This window comes from Camelus ferus, chromosome X, assembly GCF_009834535.1.
Source record: "Camelus ferus isolate YT-003-E chromosome X, BCGSAC_Cfer_1.0, whole genome shotgun sequence".
NCBI lineage: Eukaryota > Metazoa > Chordata > Mammalia > Artiodactyla > Camelidae > Camelus > Camelus ferus.
The window spans coordinates 43,499,343-43,515,963 of record NC_045732.1 but is presented as its reverse complement, the minus strand read 5'-3'; the positions used below and the strand labels follow the sequence as shown (position 1 = coordinate 43,515,963).

The 16,621-nt window shown below is 39.7% G+C and overlaps 1 protein-coding gene across 1 annotated transcript; it reads right to left on the bottom strand.

Moving 5' to 3' along the window:
• Positions 1 to 2,107: 2,107 nt before the first annotated feature.
• LOC116661868 (probable protein BRICK1) lies at positions 2,108 to 3,137 on the bottom strand. Its single transcript, XM_032474667.1, has 2 exons — positions 3,111 to 3,137; positions 2,108 to 2,659 (listed from the first exon to the last, which is right to left on the bottom strand). The coding sequence occupies exons 1-2, from the start codon at positions 3,135 to 3,137 to the stop codon at positions 2,423 to 2,425; spliced, it is 264 nt and encodes an 87-aa protein (XP_032330558.1). The 3' UTR covers positions 2,108 to 2,422.
• Between the last annotated feature and the right edge of the window lie 13,484 nt (positions 3,138 to 16,621).

Here is a 16,621-nt window from a genome sequence, read left to right as displayed (position 1 = left end):
ATGCTAGCTTCACACAGGCTTGGGGTGTAAAATCTCTTTTTCTGTTCTCTGGAGCTGCAAGGCTGTGAGTAATGTAGGGCCAGGCTTTCTTGTGATCACTTGTTTCTGGATTGCTTCTCTCTCTTAAGATTGGATCCCTGCTGAAAAGGCAGAGACAGAAGGCGCATCTGCATGTTCCCATCTCTTCCAGCTTTGGGAGGTGCCCATCTCCCCTGCAAGATGCCTCTAATGATGCTGTCACTCTAAAAGCTACCTGCTCCTGTTTCTGTGCTGACACTGATCTTCTGTACACAGAAAGTTACAAGTTATCACTCTACAACCCAGATGGACCTAGAGATTGTTCTGCAAAGTGAAGTAAGTCTTTCAGAGAAAGACGAATATCACATATCACTTTCATCTGGAATCTTAAAAAAAGGTACAAATGAACTTATTTGTAAACCAGAAATAGACTCATAGATGTAGGAAAACTATGGTTACCAAAGGGGATGGCGTGGGAGGGATAAACTGGAGTTTGGGATTAATACATACACACTACTATGTGTAAACTAGATAAATAACAAGGACCTTTATAGCACAGGAAAGTATATTCAATACCTTGTAATAAGCTAAAATGGAAAAGAATCTGCAAAAATACAACTGAATCACTTTGCTGTACGCCGGAAACTAACACAACATTGTAAGTCAACTATATACTCCAATGAAAAATAAAAAATGAAACCATTGAAAAAGAAGTCATCACTCACTAACTTCCCTTAGATGCTTTTGAGCTGTGCTGTATGGTCACAAACGGCTGACTATAGCTTCATTTATTGAGTTCTTTTATCTAATAATAGGTTTTACTATAAAAACTCACATTTATAGAGTACGTACCATCTGTTAGCCATTTCTTTGTGCTACTTTCTGTACATGTATGACGTCATCAAATCCTCACAAAGAGGATAAGGCAGAGTTTTGACAAAATTGAGAATCTCTGACTTCAGTAAGAAGCAGATTTGGGGGTTCCAGTTCTAAATGCAGAGCCTTGCTCTTTTCCTTATTCAGGAGCGCACAAGCTCCTGAAGTGTTTGAGTACAGAACTGATGGTGTATATGATGACTTTAGTTGTAATTTGATGTTTTTCTAAAATTTTAAATTTAATTTCTTTTTTAAAAAAATCAAGTGATTTTATTCAGCTAAGATGGAGTTCTTTTTTAAAATTTCTATTTAATAGACTTTATTCTTTTAGAGTAGTTTCAGGTTCACAGAATTGAGCAGAAAATACAGGGAGTTTGCACACAGCCCTCCCCAGTCACACATATGTACTCCCCTACCGTCAACATCCCTCATCAGTGTGGCGTATTTCATATAATTGAACCATCATGGGCACATTATTATCAACCAAATTCCATAGTTTATATTAGGGTTCACTCTTGATGTTGTACAATCTATGGGTTTTGACAAATGCAGAATGACGTGTAGCCACCTCTATAGTATGATACAGAGAAATTTCATTGCCCTAAAATCCCTTCTGCTCCATCTATTCATTCCTCTCTGCCTCCCTCTCCCTAAGCCCCTGGAAACCACGATCTTTTCATTGTTTCTGTAGCTGTGCCTTTTCCAGAATGTCATTGTGTTGGAAAGGTACAGTTTGTAGCCTTTTCAGACTGGCTTCTTTCATTTAGTAATATGTCTTTGCAGTTTCTTCCGTGTCTTTCATGGCTTGATAGATCATTTTTTTACTGCACATAGATTTTTGAATTTCCATATATGTACTCTTCATTGTTTCCAAGAACGTTTAGTACTTTAGCTTTTTTTTTTTTAATTAAGTTTCAGGGTTTATTAGGGAAATAAGAGAGGCAAAGACACCCCAAGTGACAGAAGGAAAACTCTGAAAATGTCCCTTTGCAAGCCAAGTGGAAGCCTGGACTTGACCTCCCGCAAAGGACAAGAAACTGGTGTGTTAGCACCAACATTCTCTGGCAGCCACCTTGCCGGGGTGTGAGCGTCTCAGCCAGGACTGCTTCCCACCCCAGCCAAAGGTGGGGAGGAGACAAAGACTGTAGAGTTAATGCAGAGGCGATGAGAGCTGCAAGGAAAGGCTGAGAGAGGGAGAGAGAGAGGTGGGGAGGACCGTGACAGAGCCTCAAGCTTTTGGCTCTTCGCGCCTCAAATACGTTGACAAGTAGTTCTGCAAAATGTTTCCGAAAAGGTAAAAACGCCTAACATTGTTGCCGAGAGTTCCCCTGGTCCTCTCCCAACGTGCCACCTCACGCTCCTGGGTGTACATAGCAGAGCCCAAAGGCCACTGTTTTGAAAAAAAGAAAAACAAGAAGAAGCCCGTTGTCCTGTAAGGAGAGAGGAAGGAGCTGAAGGCTGTTGGGGCCTTTCCCACGTGGGCCTGTGTTCTGTAGAAGCAAATTCCCAGCAGCAGTGTGGCACGATTCTACGTGAGGGTCTCACCTTTTGTCACCCAGGCTTGAACATACTTAATTTTCCATTGAAGAGCTGTCAATCTCTTGTTTAGTGTTGCTAGTCTTGAACAGCAAGGCATATCGAACGAGTTGAGAGAGTCTGCGAGTTTCTTGATGCTGCTGGTGATGACCTCAATGTACTCCCGGTTCACCCAGTCCTGGTGGATCTCCTGCTGCACCAGGTCCTCTTGTCCTGCCTTGGCTGCTGCCTAAGGAAGAGCCAGAGCTTTAGCGTTTTAAACGTACATAGTTATCAAAGGAATAAAGCCAACCACAAAAGAAGAATTAATTTGAAAAGATACATACGCCCTAGTATTAACAGCAGCGTTTTTTATAATTGCCAAGATATGGTGGAATCCTAAGTGCACATGAATAGTTGAATAGATAATGAAGATGCAGCATATCTATGTATATATGTAATGGAATACAACTGAAACATTAAAAAGAAGGCTATTTTTCCATTTGCAGCCCTTCATTCACTTTTTTTTTCAATTCAAAAAGTAGAATTTTATAACTGGCTTTGACATTTCCATTACATCACAAACAAGAAAATACCTAGAAAAAAACTTACCTATACTCCAAAAACTGAAATGACACAAAGAAATGGAAAGGTTTCTTGTGCTCTTGGATTGGAAGAATCCACACTATGAAAATGCCCACACTACCGAAGGCAATCTGCAGATCCATCGCAACCCCCATCAAAATACTCGTGACATTCCTCGTAGAACTAGAACAAACGATTCCTAAGTTTATAAGGAACCACAAAGACCCCAGACAGCCAAAGCAATCTTTTGTAGTTCTCTTTTTCTCCTCTTTCTTCCGTTTGTTGTGTTTCCTCATGGTTTGATGAATAGAGAAGGCCTTTTAACATTTGTTGTAAAGCTGGTTTGGTGGTGCTGAAATGTTTTAGCTTTCGTTTATGTGTGAAGCTTTTGATTTCTCCATCAAGTCTGAATGAGAGCCTTGCTGGATAATGTATTCTTGGTTGTAAATTTCCCCCTTGCATCACTTTGAATATATCATGCCTCTCCCTTCTGGCTTGTAGAGTTTCTGCTGAAAAATCAGCTGATAACCTTATGGGAGTTCCCTTCCATGTTATTCGTTGCTTTTCTCTTGCTAATTTTATTATTTTCTCCTTATCCTTAATTGTTGTCAATTTGATGAGTATGTGTGTTCCTCTTTGGGTTGATTCTGTGTGGTACTCTCTGTGCTTCCTGGACTCGGGTGACTGTTTCCTTTCCCAAGTTGGTGAAGTTTTCTGTTATTATTTCTCCAAAATTTCTCCGGTCCTTTCTCGCTCTCTTATCTTTCTGGGACCCCTATAATGTGAATATTAGAGTGCTTCATACTGTCCCAGAGTCCTCTTAAACTACCCTCATTTCTTTTCATTCTTTGTTCTGTTTTCTGTTCTACAGTAGTGATTTCCACTAATCTGTCTTCTAGCTGACTGATCCTTTCTTCTGCTTCATTTAGTCTTTTCTTGGTTCCTTGGAGTGTATTGTTCATTTCAGTGATTTTATTCTTCAACTCTGTTTGGGTATTCTTTATATTTTCCAACTCTGAGAAAAACTTCACTCTGTGCATGTATACTCCTCTTGAGTTTTCTAAACATCTTGGCCATCATTACTTTAAACTGTTTCTCAGATAAATTGTGTGTGTCCTCATCACTTATTTCTTCTGGGATTTTATCTTGTGCCTTGGCCTGGGAGATATTCCTCTGCTGCCTCATGATGTCTGTCTTTCTATTTGTATTTTTAGGTAAGTTAGTTACATTTCTCGATGTTGGAGAAGTGGCCCTCTGTTGGAGATGTCCTATACGTCCCACCAGTACACTCCTCTCTTGGAACCCACGGGCCAGTGTCCAGCCGGTCCAAGTGTAGAGTTTGGCCTGTGTTTGTGGCTTCCTCCCACAGGCTTTGGGATTGTTGTTTTCTTATTTCTGGTATCTGCCCCTGGCGGATGAGCCTAGAGTACAGCCTTATGCAGGATTCCTGGCAGGAGGAGCCTGCCCACTGTTGTGGGAAGCTTGGTCCTGGACCTTTGGTGCTTAGGACCCTGTCTAGAAAAGTTTATTGCTTAAGAAGTGGGCTGATGGGTGGAGCTGTGTTTCTACCGTGTATGTTGTTTGGCCTGAGGCTTCCCTACAGGCTGTTGAGTGGGGCTAGGTCTTGGTGCTAATGATCCAATCACGATGTCAGCCTCCAACCATCAAAGATCTAGAATTGCCAAAGCATTACTGAAGAGAGAGAAAGAGGCTGGAGGAATAACTCTCCCAGACTTCAGACAATACTATAGAGCTACAGTCATCAAGACAGCATGGTATTGGTACCAAAACAGACATATAGACCAATGGAACAGAATAGAGAGCCCAGAAATGAACCCACAAACTTTTGGTCAACTCATCTTCGACAAAGGAGGCAAGAATATACAATGGAATAAAGACAGTCTCTTCAGCAAATGGTGTTGGGAAAACTGGACAGCAGCATGTAAAACAATGAAGCTAGAACACTCCCTTACACCATATACAAAAATCAACTCAAAATGGATTAAAGACAAACATAAGACAAGATACAATAAACCTCCTAGAGGAAAACATAAGCAAAACATTATCTGACATACATCTCAAAAATTTTCTCCTAGAAGAAATAAAAGCAAGAATAAACAAATGGGACCTAATGAAACTTACAAGCTTCTGCACAGCAAAGGAAACCAGAAGTAAAACAAGAAGAAAACCTACAGAATGGGAGAAAATTTTTGCAAGTGAAACCGACAAAGGCTTGATCTCCAGAATATATAAGCAGCTCATACGACTCAATAAGAAAAAAATAAACAACCCAATCCAAAAATGGGCAGAAGACCTAAACAAGCAATTCTCCAAGGAAGACATACAAATGATCAAAAAGCACATGAAAAAAATGCTCAATATCACTAATTATCAGAGAAATGCAGATCAAAACTACAATGAGGTATCACCTCACACCAGTCAGAATGGCCGTCATTCAAAAATCCACAAATGACAAATGCTGGAGAGGCTGTGGAGAAAGGGGAACCCTCCTACACTGCTGGTGGGAATGCAGTTTGGTGCAGCCACTATGGAAAACTGGAGATTCCTCAAAAGACTAGGAATAGACTTACCATAATACCCAGGAATCCCACTCCTGGGCTTGTATCCAGAAGGAAATCTACTTCAGGATGACACCTGCACCCCAATGTTCATAGCAGCACTATTTACAATAGCCAAAACATGGAAACAGCCTAAATGTCCATCAACAGGTGACTGGATAAAGAAGATGTGGTATATTTATACAATGGAGTACTACTCAGCCATAAAAACCGACAACATAATGCCATTTGCAGCAACATGGATGCTCCTGGAGAATGTCATTCTAAGTGAAGTAAGCCAGAAAGAGAAAGAAAAATACCATACGAGATCGCTCATATGTGGAATCTAAAAAACAAAAACAAAAACAAACAAACAAAAACAAAGCGTAAATACAGGACAGAAATAGACTCACAGACAGAGAATACAGACTTGTGGTTACCGGGGGGTGGAGGGTGGGAAGGGATAGCCTGGGATTTCAAAATTGTAGATTAGATAAACAAGATTACACTGTATAGCACAGGGAAATATACACAAAATGTTATGATAACTCACAGAGAAAAAAATGTGACAATGAGTGTGTATATGTCCATGAATGACTGAAAAATTGTGCTGAACACTGGAATTTGACACATTGTAAAATGATTATAAATCAATAAAAAATGTTAAAAAAAAAAAAAAAAAGATGTCAGCCTCCAGGACAGCTCATGTAGATGAACACTTATGAAATGTCCGTCACCAGCTTTTATGTCCCCTGGGTGAGCCGCAGCCATTCCCTACCTCCCCAGGAGACTTTTCCAAACCAGCCAGCAGGCCTGGACCATGTTCCTATGAAATCACTGCCTCTGCCTTTGGACCTAGCACACGCCAGATTCTGTGTTCACTTCCCAAGAGAGTGAAATCTCTGTTTACCCCAGTCCCAGGGTCTCCTGGATGTATGCCCCACTGGTCTTCAAAACAGGTTGTCCTAGGGTCTCCTTCTCCTCTCAATGCCAGAACCCTGGGCTGTAGAGCCTGACATGGGGCTTAGAACTCTCACTCCTGTGGGAGTGCCTCTGCAACTTAATTATCCTTCAGCTTGTGGGTTGCCAAGCTGGGGGATAGGGGGCCCATTTATATCAAGAGCATGCCCCTCCTACCATCCTGCTGTGGTTCTCTCTTTATGTTTCCAGTTGAAGGCGATCTTCTTTTCTAGGTTCCAGTCTTTTTTTTTCAATAGTTGTCTAATAGTCATTTGTGGTTTCTTTGTAGTTGCGCGGAGAGGCAAGCTGGTGCTCCTGCCACTGCATCATCTTGACCAGAATACATATCTATTGTGTTTTTAACTTCATCTCTGTATATTTTTTAAAGTGATTCATCTAGGAATTGAAATATATATACTTAACTCTTCGTAGACTACTGAGAATCGACATCTCACCATTTCGCATGGAAGTAGAAATCGTACCACCATATAGGTCCCTTTATTCTCCCACTCTTTATGTTATAGCTGTCTTATATATTACAATGATATACATTGGAATCCCATCAGACAATGTTTAAATTTTTCCTTTCAATCCTCAAATATATTTTATTTATTTATTTATTTATTTATTTATTTATTTATTTATTTATTGTGTTTGTGTGTGTGTGTTTGGTTTTTTGTTTTTGTTTTTGTTTTTTTTTTTTTGAGGGGAAAGGTAATTAGGTTTACTTATTTCTGTGTTTTTTGGAGGAGGTACTGTGGATTAAACCCAGGATCTCATGCTTGCTAAGCATGCAGTCCACCACTTGAGTTTACCCTCCCCTCAAATATATTTTTAATTACTTCAAAAAGAGAAGGCTAGTCTATTATATGTGGCCACATACTTACCAATTTCATTGCAGTGCTTGCTTCCTTCTTAATGTTCCAAGTTTCCTTCTGGTATCATTTCCCTTCTGGCTGAAGAATTCTGATTGCAATTCTTTCAGGTCTGCTAACCACATATTCTTCTTTTTCTTCATCTGCAAATTTTTTTTAAACATGTGCTTTCCTGAAAAATATTTTGCTAGATGAAGAATTTGGGGTTGACATTTCTTTACTTTCAGCATTTAAAAAATGTTGAGAGCAGAGGCCAAGATGGCGGAGTAGAAGGACGCTCATAGCTCACTCTCTCCCACAAATACACCAAAAGTCACATCCACGGAACCACCCAGCCAACCAGAGCACCTGCTGCACTCTGACAGAACATTGCCCTCTTGAAAAGACAAAGACACCATGAATCTGGTAGGAGAAAAGGAAAGAAGAAAAAGCAAAACAGTGCAGGATCAGTCCCGCGAGGAGGGAGCGGCAAAGGATGAATAGCGCTCATTCACTGGGTCTCACCCCTCTCCAACAGAGAGGTCAGCGGGACGGAGGGGGAACCTCTGAGGCTCGGATCTGTATAGAGCACCCCTTGACCAATAGAACTAAGTTAAACAGGCACAGAGGGTCTCTGCAACTTCCAGCCCTATAGGCAAAGTGGCAGGTGGGGAATGGGACAGGGTGCCTGAGCCAGGAAGCAGACTGGGGCAGGCTGCACAGAGCCAACTCTAGCGGAATGCAAGGTGCTGTGTGCCTTGGATGAGTGGGTACACATGGCAAAACAAACTGAGCCCTCCATAAAATATGAAAAAAAAAAAAAAGGCTGACGTGCCCTGAGGGGAAAAGGGGCCTTACCGCCATCTCTGAAAACCCACGGAAGGTTTTCTGGAGAAGAGAGGCAGAACTCGGCCACTGCCGCCATATCCGCTGGGGTTTATCACCCAGGCGGGAACGTGGTCAAAACCTGAATCTGTACCTAAAAGTTTAGCAGCCTCAAATGAGAGAATGAGACTTGTTTAAAGCCCGAGGAATATAGGATCTTTTTGCCCTGGTACCTCAGAGAACTTGTTCTGCCAAGACAAACAAGGAGCTGAGTTTTGGCTTGGAGCAGGGGCGGGGCTGTTCCTCCCTCTTCCCCAAACCCGTGTACGGAGGGATGACCCAAGGTGGCGCGGGCAGCTGCCCATAGCAGGGGAGCGACTAGGCACTGGGAGAGGCCTGGTGGCCACCCGCCTTGCTGGCAGGAGCGCAGAACTTGATTGTGGTGCTGGAAGGGGGTGCGATTTGCCCACCTGCCTCGCCTCAGCACAGCATCTGACTGCGTCATCAGGAGGGGGAGTGACCTGCCTGCCCACCATGTAAGAGCACACCACCTGACCACAACATTGGGAGGGGGTGTGATCTGCTTGCCGACAGGCAGTGGGAGCATCACAGACGAGGGGCGCCAACGAGGGCCTCTGGAAGCAGCAAGCTGAGTTCACAAAACAGGGCAAAGACAGAAAGACATCATGATAAAATCATTAAGAGTGCACAGTCTCCATGAGAACACATCCCCCTCTTTTTTAAGACGTCTCAGCTCGAGTGCTAGCCTGATTCAACTTGCTCTTCTGTTATTGATTATACACTGTTTTCAAACCTTTCTTTCTCACTTCTTTTAAAATTCTCTCTTTTTAAAAAAGTTTTATTCCTGAATATGCTTTAGATAGATAAATAAAGTCCTTAAGGACCACAATAGATAAGTGATACTCCTTAATACACAGTGCCAGAGAGAGATGAGCAAGATCAAGAAGCAGAGGAACCACTCCCAATTAGAAGAGCAGGAAAAATCCCCTGAAAGAACAATCAATAAAAAAGACATTGATGGTCTACTAGATCAAGATTTCAAAAAAGGAGTGATCAAATTACTGAAGGAACTAAAAAAGATAGGATTTAGAGATAAAACATGTGTCAAAATGAAATTGAAGCTATAAAGAAGAACCAAGTAGAATTGGTAAACTCATTTGCTGAGATGAGAGCTGATCTAAAGGCTGTACAAAGCAGGCTAGATAAGGCAGAGGAATGAATAAGTGACCTAGAAGGCAGGTTAACAGAAAGCATCCAAAAAGAAGAGCTGAGAGAAAAATAAAAACCAATGAAAACAATATAAGAGACCTATGGGATAATATAAAGCATGCCAGTCTACACATAATAGGGGTTCCAGAAGGGGAAGAGGGAGCAAAGGGGATTGAGAAGGTATTTGAAGAAATCATGACTGAAAACTTCCCAAACTTAAAGAAGGAATCAGATATCCAAGTACAGGAAGCTCAGAGGGTCCCAAACAGGAAGAACCCAAACAGACCCACAGCAAGATATATCATAAGCAAGATATATCATAATAAAGATGGCCAGAGTCAAGGATAACAAAATGATGCTAAAGGCAGCAAGAGAAAAACAAAGAGTGAGTTACAAGGGAACCCCCATAAGGCTCTCAGCTGATTTCTCTACACAAACACTGCAGGCCAGAAGGGAGTGGCAAGATATATTCAAAGTCCTGAATGAAAAAAAGATGCAGCCTAGGATACTCTATCCAGCAACGCTATCCTTTAGGATAGAAGAGAGGTAAAGAATTTCACAGACAAGCAAAAACTACAAGAGTTTAGCAACACTAAACTCCAAAAGAGTATTATTTCTCTGAAAAGAAAAAGAAAAATCTTCCCTAGTATCTAACATCTATATAATAATGATGAAACAAGGATAACTGAATTTTTCTTGTCCTTAAACTCTTGTTTGGAGCAACCTGATATTTTAAACCTCATCTCCAGAGCTCCCCGATACTACTATCAGTACTATGGTGATAGCTGATTACTAGCTGCCTAATTCAAGATAAGGCTCCCCTAAATCTTGTAAGTAGTTTTCCGCATAGTTCAAAGTCAAAGAATATTCCAAAGAGCTATTCTCTTTGGGTTTCAGAAGCATTTTTACATTAAAGAAAAAAATTACAGGATGGATCTTTATTTTTTTTCTGAGATTTTGCAAGGTGAATCAAATTCAAGTGTAATTCTCCAATTCTGTTTTTAAACATTACTTGGGAAATAACATATTCTATGTTGAATAACTGACAGTTGTCACAAAGGTTATTATTCTACCCTTACTCTGATCTTTTTAGACTCTTGCTCTAGTGAAAAGTTAAACCATGCTTGAAATAAAACAAACAAGGAAAGAGATGAATGAAAGAAAGAGAGAGAAAAAACAAAACAAAACAAAAATTCCCAGGGTTAATATAAATTGAAGAAAAGATAAAAAAAAAACTAAGACTGATGTGCTAAAAGAAGAAAAGTGAACTTAAATATAGAACAGAAACAGACTCACAGATATAGAATATAAACTTGTGGTTGCCAGGGGGGCAGGGGGGGTGGGAAGGGACAAACTGGGAGTTCAAGATTTGTAGATACAGACATTTAAATATAGAATAGATAAACCAGTTTCTACTGTATAGCACAGGGAAATATATTCAAGATCTTGTAGTAGCTCATGGTGAAAAAGAAAATGAAAATGAATATATGTATATTCATGTATGATTAAAAAAGTGTGCTGTACACCAGAAATTGACACAATATTGTAAACTGACTATAATTCAATAAAAAAAGCTCAAAAAAAATTTTAAATGGTAAAGCTCTAAATATTCTTAGAAACAATGAACAGTATATACATGTAAATTTTAAAAATATGTGCAGTATATTGTGTATATGTATTTACTTGCAATACATTGTATATGTGCAGTCAAACTGTAACAATTCTACCTAATAAAACTGAAAACTGAAAAAAAAATGCTATTATATCAGTATAGGAAAAGAATTGATTTTGGAGTTTAGTTCTGGCCCATAGATGTGACAGGCTTTGTGATTTCCAGTTGAGATAAATCTTTTTAATAGTTCCAGTATTGTCCATGTAAAGTTGGCATTAATATCAATGAACTCTGTCATTTATTTACTATCAAGCATACATTTTTCATAAACACAATTTATTTATTTTCTTTTAAAGACTTTCTTAGTGCTTTTGATTATTTCTAAGGCTTTATTACGCTAAATTTTGTTTCCTGCCTTCTTTAACTTATAACGCTAATTTCACTTAAAATATGTTGTAAAATTAAAACAGATAAAAATAAATTTAATAACTTTTTTCAAAAAAAAGCTAAAGCTCTAAATATTCTTAGAAACAATGAACAGTACATATAGGTAAATTTTTTAAATATGTGCAATATATTATGTATATGTATTTACATGCAATATATTATATATGTGCAAATTTTAACAATTCTACCTCATAAAACTGAAAACTGAAAAAAAAAAAAACATAATAGATACATTTTAAAGGAATACTAAAAGATGTTAAAAAACCCAAAAGAAAGCAAGAAAGAAGAGAGACAAAAAATAATAATAATAAACCAAGGGAAAAAACAGGAAACAAACGGTAAAATGGTACACATAAACCCAAACATACTGGTAATTACATTAAATGTAAATGTTCTAGACCAACTCTAGTGAGTCAGAAGCTTCTTCATCAGGCTGAGTGGTGAGGAGGGAGACTTGTGTGGCTTTTCAGGGACATGTTTGTCAGTTCAAGAATTTTTCTGGGGAGAAATCCAAACACAAATTCAGAGAATAGGGAGATGACTTCAGTTGGGACGTGAATACACTAAATACTAAATATCAGGCCCTTCCAAGAGAATGAGTTTGGGATCCACTTTCTGAGTTGTATTGGAACCAGAACCCGAGGTAAAAAGCAAAAATGCTCTCCAGTTCATGCATGCTTTTATGAAGTTTTAATGGCTAATTTTTCCAACAACACTGAAGTAGCTGAAAAATATTGAAAACCTGACAAGTAAATGTAAAATTTACATTATTTTAAACTTAAATATTTCACCTATACTCAGGGGGAAGGGTATAGCTTAGTGGTAGAGTGCATGCTTAGCATGCACAAGGTCCTGGGTTCAATCCACAGTACCTCCATCAAAAGTAAATAAGTAAACCTAATTAAATATTTCACTTATACTCAAAGCAAAATTTATTATAATTTTATGTTTCTGTCTTTAATTAAAAGCAAGCTCATCAATCATGTTTTTAAAATATACTTGGTAGTTTATCTCCTTTTCAGTTGAGAGACTTGCCATTTTTCATAATTTCTCATGATCTGTGACAACCTAAAATAACTTTTAATGATGTGTCAGCTTACTAAAACCTCATTCGCAGGACCCCATTGTGACTATTATTGTTAAAGGAATTATCAAGACCACTTCTAAATTTGGATAAGATTGCACTAAGCAAAATTTGTGAATCAATTTTAAAAGAAAAAGCATGATGGTTGTTTTTAATATATTAAAATTAATGCTCGCATCTAAAACAATGTAAATGGTCTAACCACACCAATTGGAAGTCAAAGATTCTAAGGATGGGTTAAAAAAAAAAAGGAAACATGACCCAGCTATATGCTATCAACAGTAAACTGACTTCAAATATAATTTTATATATATATATATATATATATATATATATATATATATATATATATATATATATATAAAGTTTGCAAAAAGATATACCAAATAAATACTAATAAAAAGAAGGCTCATGGTGATCACTGTATAACGTATGTAAATATCAAGTCACCATATTATGCACTAGGAACTAACATAGGGTTTAGGTTAATTATACTTCAAACACAAACAAACACATAGAAAAAGAGATCAGACTTGTGGTTACCAGAGGTGGGGGGAGGGAGAATTGGATGAAGGTAGTCAAAGGTACAAACTTCCAGTTATAATATAAGTACTAAGGATGCAACGTACAACATGAGAAACATAATTAACACTGCTGTATGTTATATATGAATGTTGTTAGAAGAGTAAATTCTGATTGGAGCGGCCAAGATGGTGGAGTAGAAGGATGCTTGTAGCTCACCCTCTCCCAAGAATACACCAAGAGTTCCATCCACAGACCCACCCATCCTCTCAGAACACCTGCTGAACTTTGACAGAACATCGCCTTCTTCAAAAGACAAATTAGCCACAAATCTGGTAGGAGAAAAGGAAAAAAGAAAGAAGAAAAAGGGAAATAGTGCGGGACTGGTCCCGTGAGGAGGGAGTGGCAAAGGAGGACTAGCGCTCATTCACTGGGTCTCCCCATCTCCAACGGAGAGGTCAGCGGGACAGAGGGGGAACCTCTGAGGCTCGGATTTGTACAGAACAGCCCTTGACAGACAGAACTAAGTTAAACGGGCACAAAAGGTCCCTGCGACCCCCAGCCCTAGACGCAAACCAGCAGGGGTGGGATGGAACAGGCTGCCCGAGTTGGGCAGAGAACTCGGGCCAACTGTACAGAGGCAACCTCAGGGGACTGCAGTGTGCTGTGTGCCGTTGCTGGGAGGGTACACAGAGAAGAACAACCTGGGTCCTCCATAAAATACAGGGGAAAAAAAAGCAAAGCAACACTACAGGTGTGCCCTGGGGGGGACGGGCACCGTAGCCTTTGTCCCCGCAGACCTGCAGCACCAGTACTGGCACGTCCTTGGGAGGAGAGAGGCGGGGCTCAGCCACAGCCACAATATTCTCTGATGTGTGGCTCCCAGGCAGAGCGGAGGTCAAAACCTGATACTGTACCTAGGGGCTCTGCAACCTCATAGACAGGACTGAGATTTGTTTACAGCCCCATTCCAGAAATATATAAATAGCTCATACAACTTCATAAGAAGAAAACAAACAGCCCAGTCCCAAAACGGGCAGACCTAGGAAAACAGTTCTCCAATGAGAACTACTTATCAGAGAGGTGCAAGTCAAAACTATGGTGAGGTGTCACCTCACACCAGTCGGCGTGGCCATCACTGAAAGTTCCACGGACGATAAATGCTGAAGAGGGTGTGGAGGAAGGGGAATCCTCCTACACTGTTGGTGGGAATGCGGGTTGGTGCAGCCATTGTGGAAAACAGTATGGAGACATCTCAGACGACTGAAAATAGACTTACTATATGATCCAGCAATCCCACTCCTGAGCACATATCCAGAAGGAACTTTAATTTGGGGGGACACCTGAACCCCAGTGCTCACAGCAGCACTATTTACAGTAGCCAGGACATGGAAGCAACCTAAATGTCCATCAACAGATGACTGGATAAAGAAGTTGTGGCATATTTATACAATGGAATTCTACTCAGCCATAAAAAATAAAATCATGCCATTTGCAGCAACATGGATGGACCTGAAGATTGTCATTCTAAGTGAAGTAAGCCAGAAAGAGAAAGAAAAATATCATATGATATCACTTATATGTGGAATCTGGAATGAAAAAAAACAAATAAACTTATTTACAAAACAGAAACAGACTCAACAGACATAGAAAACAAACTTATGGTTACCAGCGGGGGAAGAGGGTAGGAAGGGATAAATTGGGAGTTCAAGATTTGCAGATACTAACTACTATATATAAAATAGATAAACAACAAGTTTATACTATATAACACAGGGAACTATATTCAATATCTTGTGGTAACTTATGGTGGAATATGGAACAAATATATGTATATTCCTATATGACTGAAGCACTGTGCTATACACCAGAAATTAACACAACATTGTAAGCTGACTATACTTCAAAAAATATATAAAAAATACAAAATAAAGATCAAGACAAAAAAGACGTTATCAAACTGTAAAAAAAGAAAAAGAAATAAAAGAAGACCTAAGTAAGTGAATATAGTGTTCATGGGTTGCCAGATTCAATATAGTTAAGATGTCAATTGTCCCCGAACTGATCTATAGATTTAATGCACTTCCAGTCAAAATCCCAGTAGGATTTTTTCTGTAAATACAGAATAATTAATTCTAAAATGTATGTGGAAAAACAAAGGAATTTCAAGTGTCAAAATCACTTTGAAAAGCAGCAACAAAATTGAGGGGGGGAGGGTATAGCTCAGTGGTAGAGCACATGCTTAGCATACACGAAGTCCTGGGTTCAATCCTTGGTACTTCCATTTAAAAAATAAGTAAATAAATAAATAAACCTTACTACCTCCCCCTTTCAAAAAATAAATAAAATAAATAAAAATTTTTAAAAAGGAGTAACAAAATTGGAAGATTAACAAGGATTTTAAGAATTGCTATAAAGCTACAATAATCAAGACAGCATAGTATTGGCAAGGGGAGAGACATCCCTCTGTAAACTATCAATTGACCATATTTGTGTGTGAAGGTGTGACTATGAAGGGGCAGCATAAGGGAGTCCTGTAGGGTGATGGAACAGTCATGTACCCTGAATGTGGTGGTGGTTACACGAAGCCACACGTGGTTTAAAACTCCCAGAACCCCCAAGGTCAATTTTACTGTATGAGCATTTTTTAAATCAATGTTTAAAATTTTGTCAATCATGCAGGTGACAATCCTTGCCTTCTGTAAAACTGTTTTAACACAGGTGTATGTGTGCCTAACCAGTCATTTTGTTTGCTTTTGAGCTGTATATAAAGGGAATTCTATGGCATGTCCTCTCTTGTATCTGACTTCTTTCACTTAACATTTTGTCTGTGTGTAGTTTAGTTCATTCCATCTCAAAGCTGTGTAGTATTCCATGGTGTCCATATAACACAGTTTGTTTATGCTTTTCCTACTGATGTATAACTGGGTTGTTTCCAGTTTTTTGCTATTACAAATATTGTTACAAACTTTCCTGTATTTCTTCCAGGGTTACATATATGCACAAGAAAGCTCACCACAGCTAGTTTAAGATGGTAAACAAGTAGATCACACGCTACCTAACCATCCAATAGAGAATGACTGAACACACTCTGGCTGTAATAAATGACGACACATCATCAGAATCACTTCAAAGCCTGTGAGCTCTGTTTGGAAGTTACACGAGTGCTCACCGGGGGCTGTTGTGATGACAACTCATGACCCTAATGACTGCTGATGGGTCTCAGTGACCTTTGGGACAGGGAGCTCACTGAGCTCATCTCGGGGCTCCCCAAGGGCAAAGATGGGGACAAACAGGAAGGAGCCTGTGACACAGGCGGCTGGCCACCCCAGAGCACTCCAGAGAGGACCTCAAGGGGGCCTGGCCCAGGGTTCTGATCTCAGAGCTTCCCCAGCTGCCTGACTGCCCTGAGCCCTTCCAGGAAGGCAGCTCCCGGTCAGGCATGAGGTGGCCCACGTCAGACCTTCCCCACCAGCTCCGACCCACTCCTCCTCCCCTTGGGCAAATCTGTCTCATCTCTTCAGATCCCCCTCCT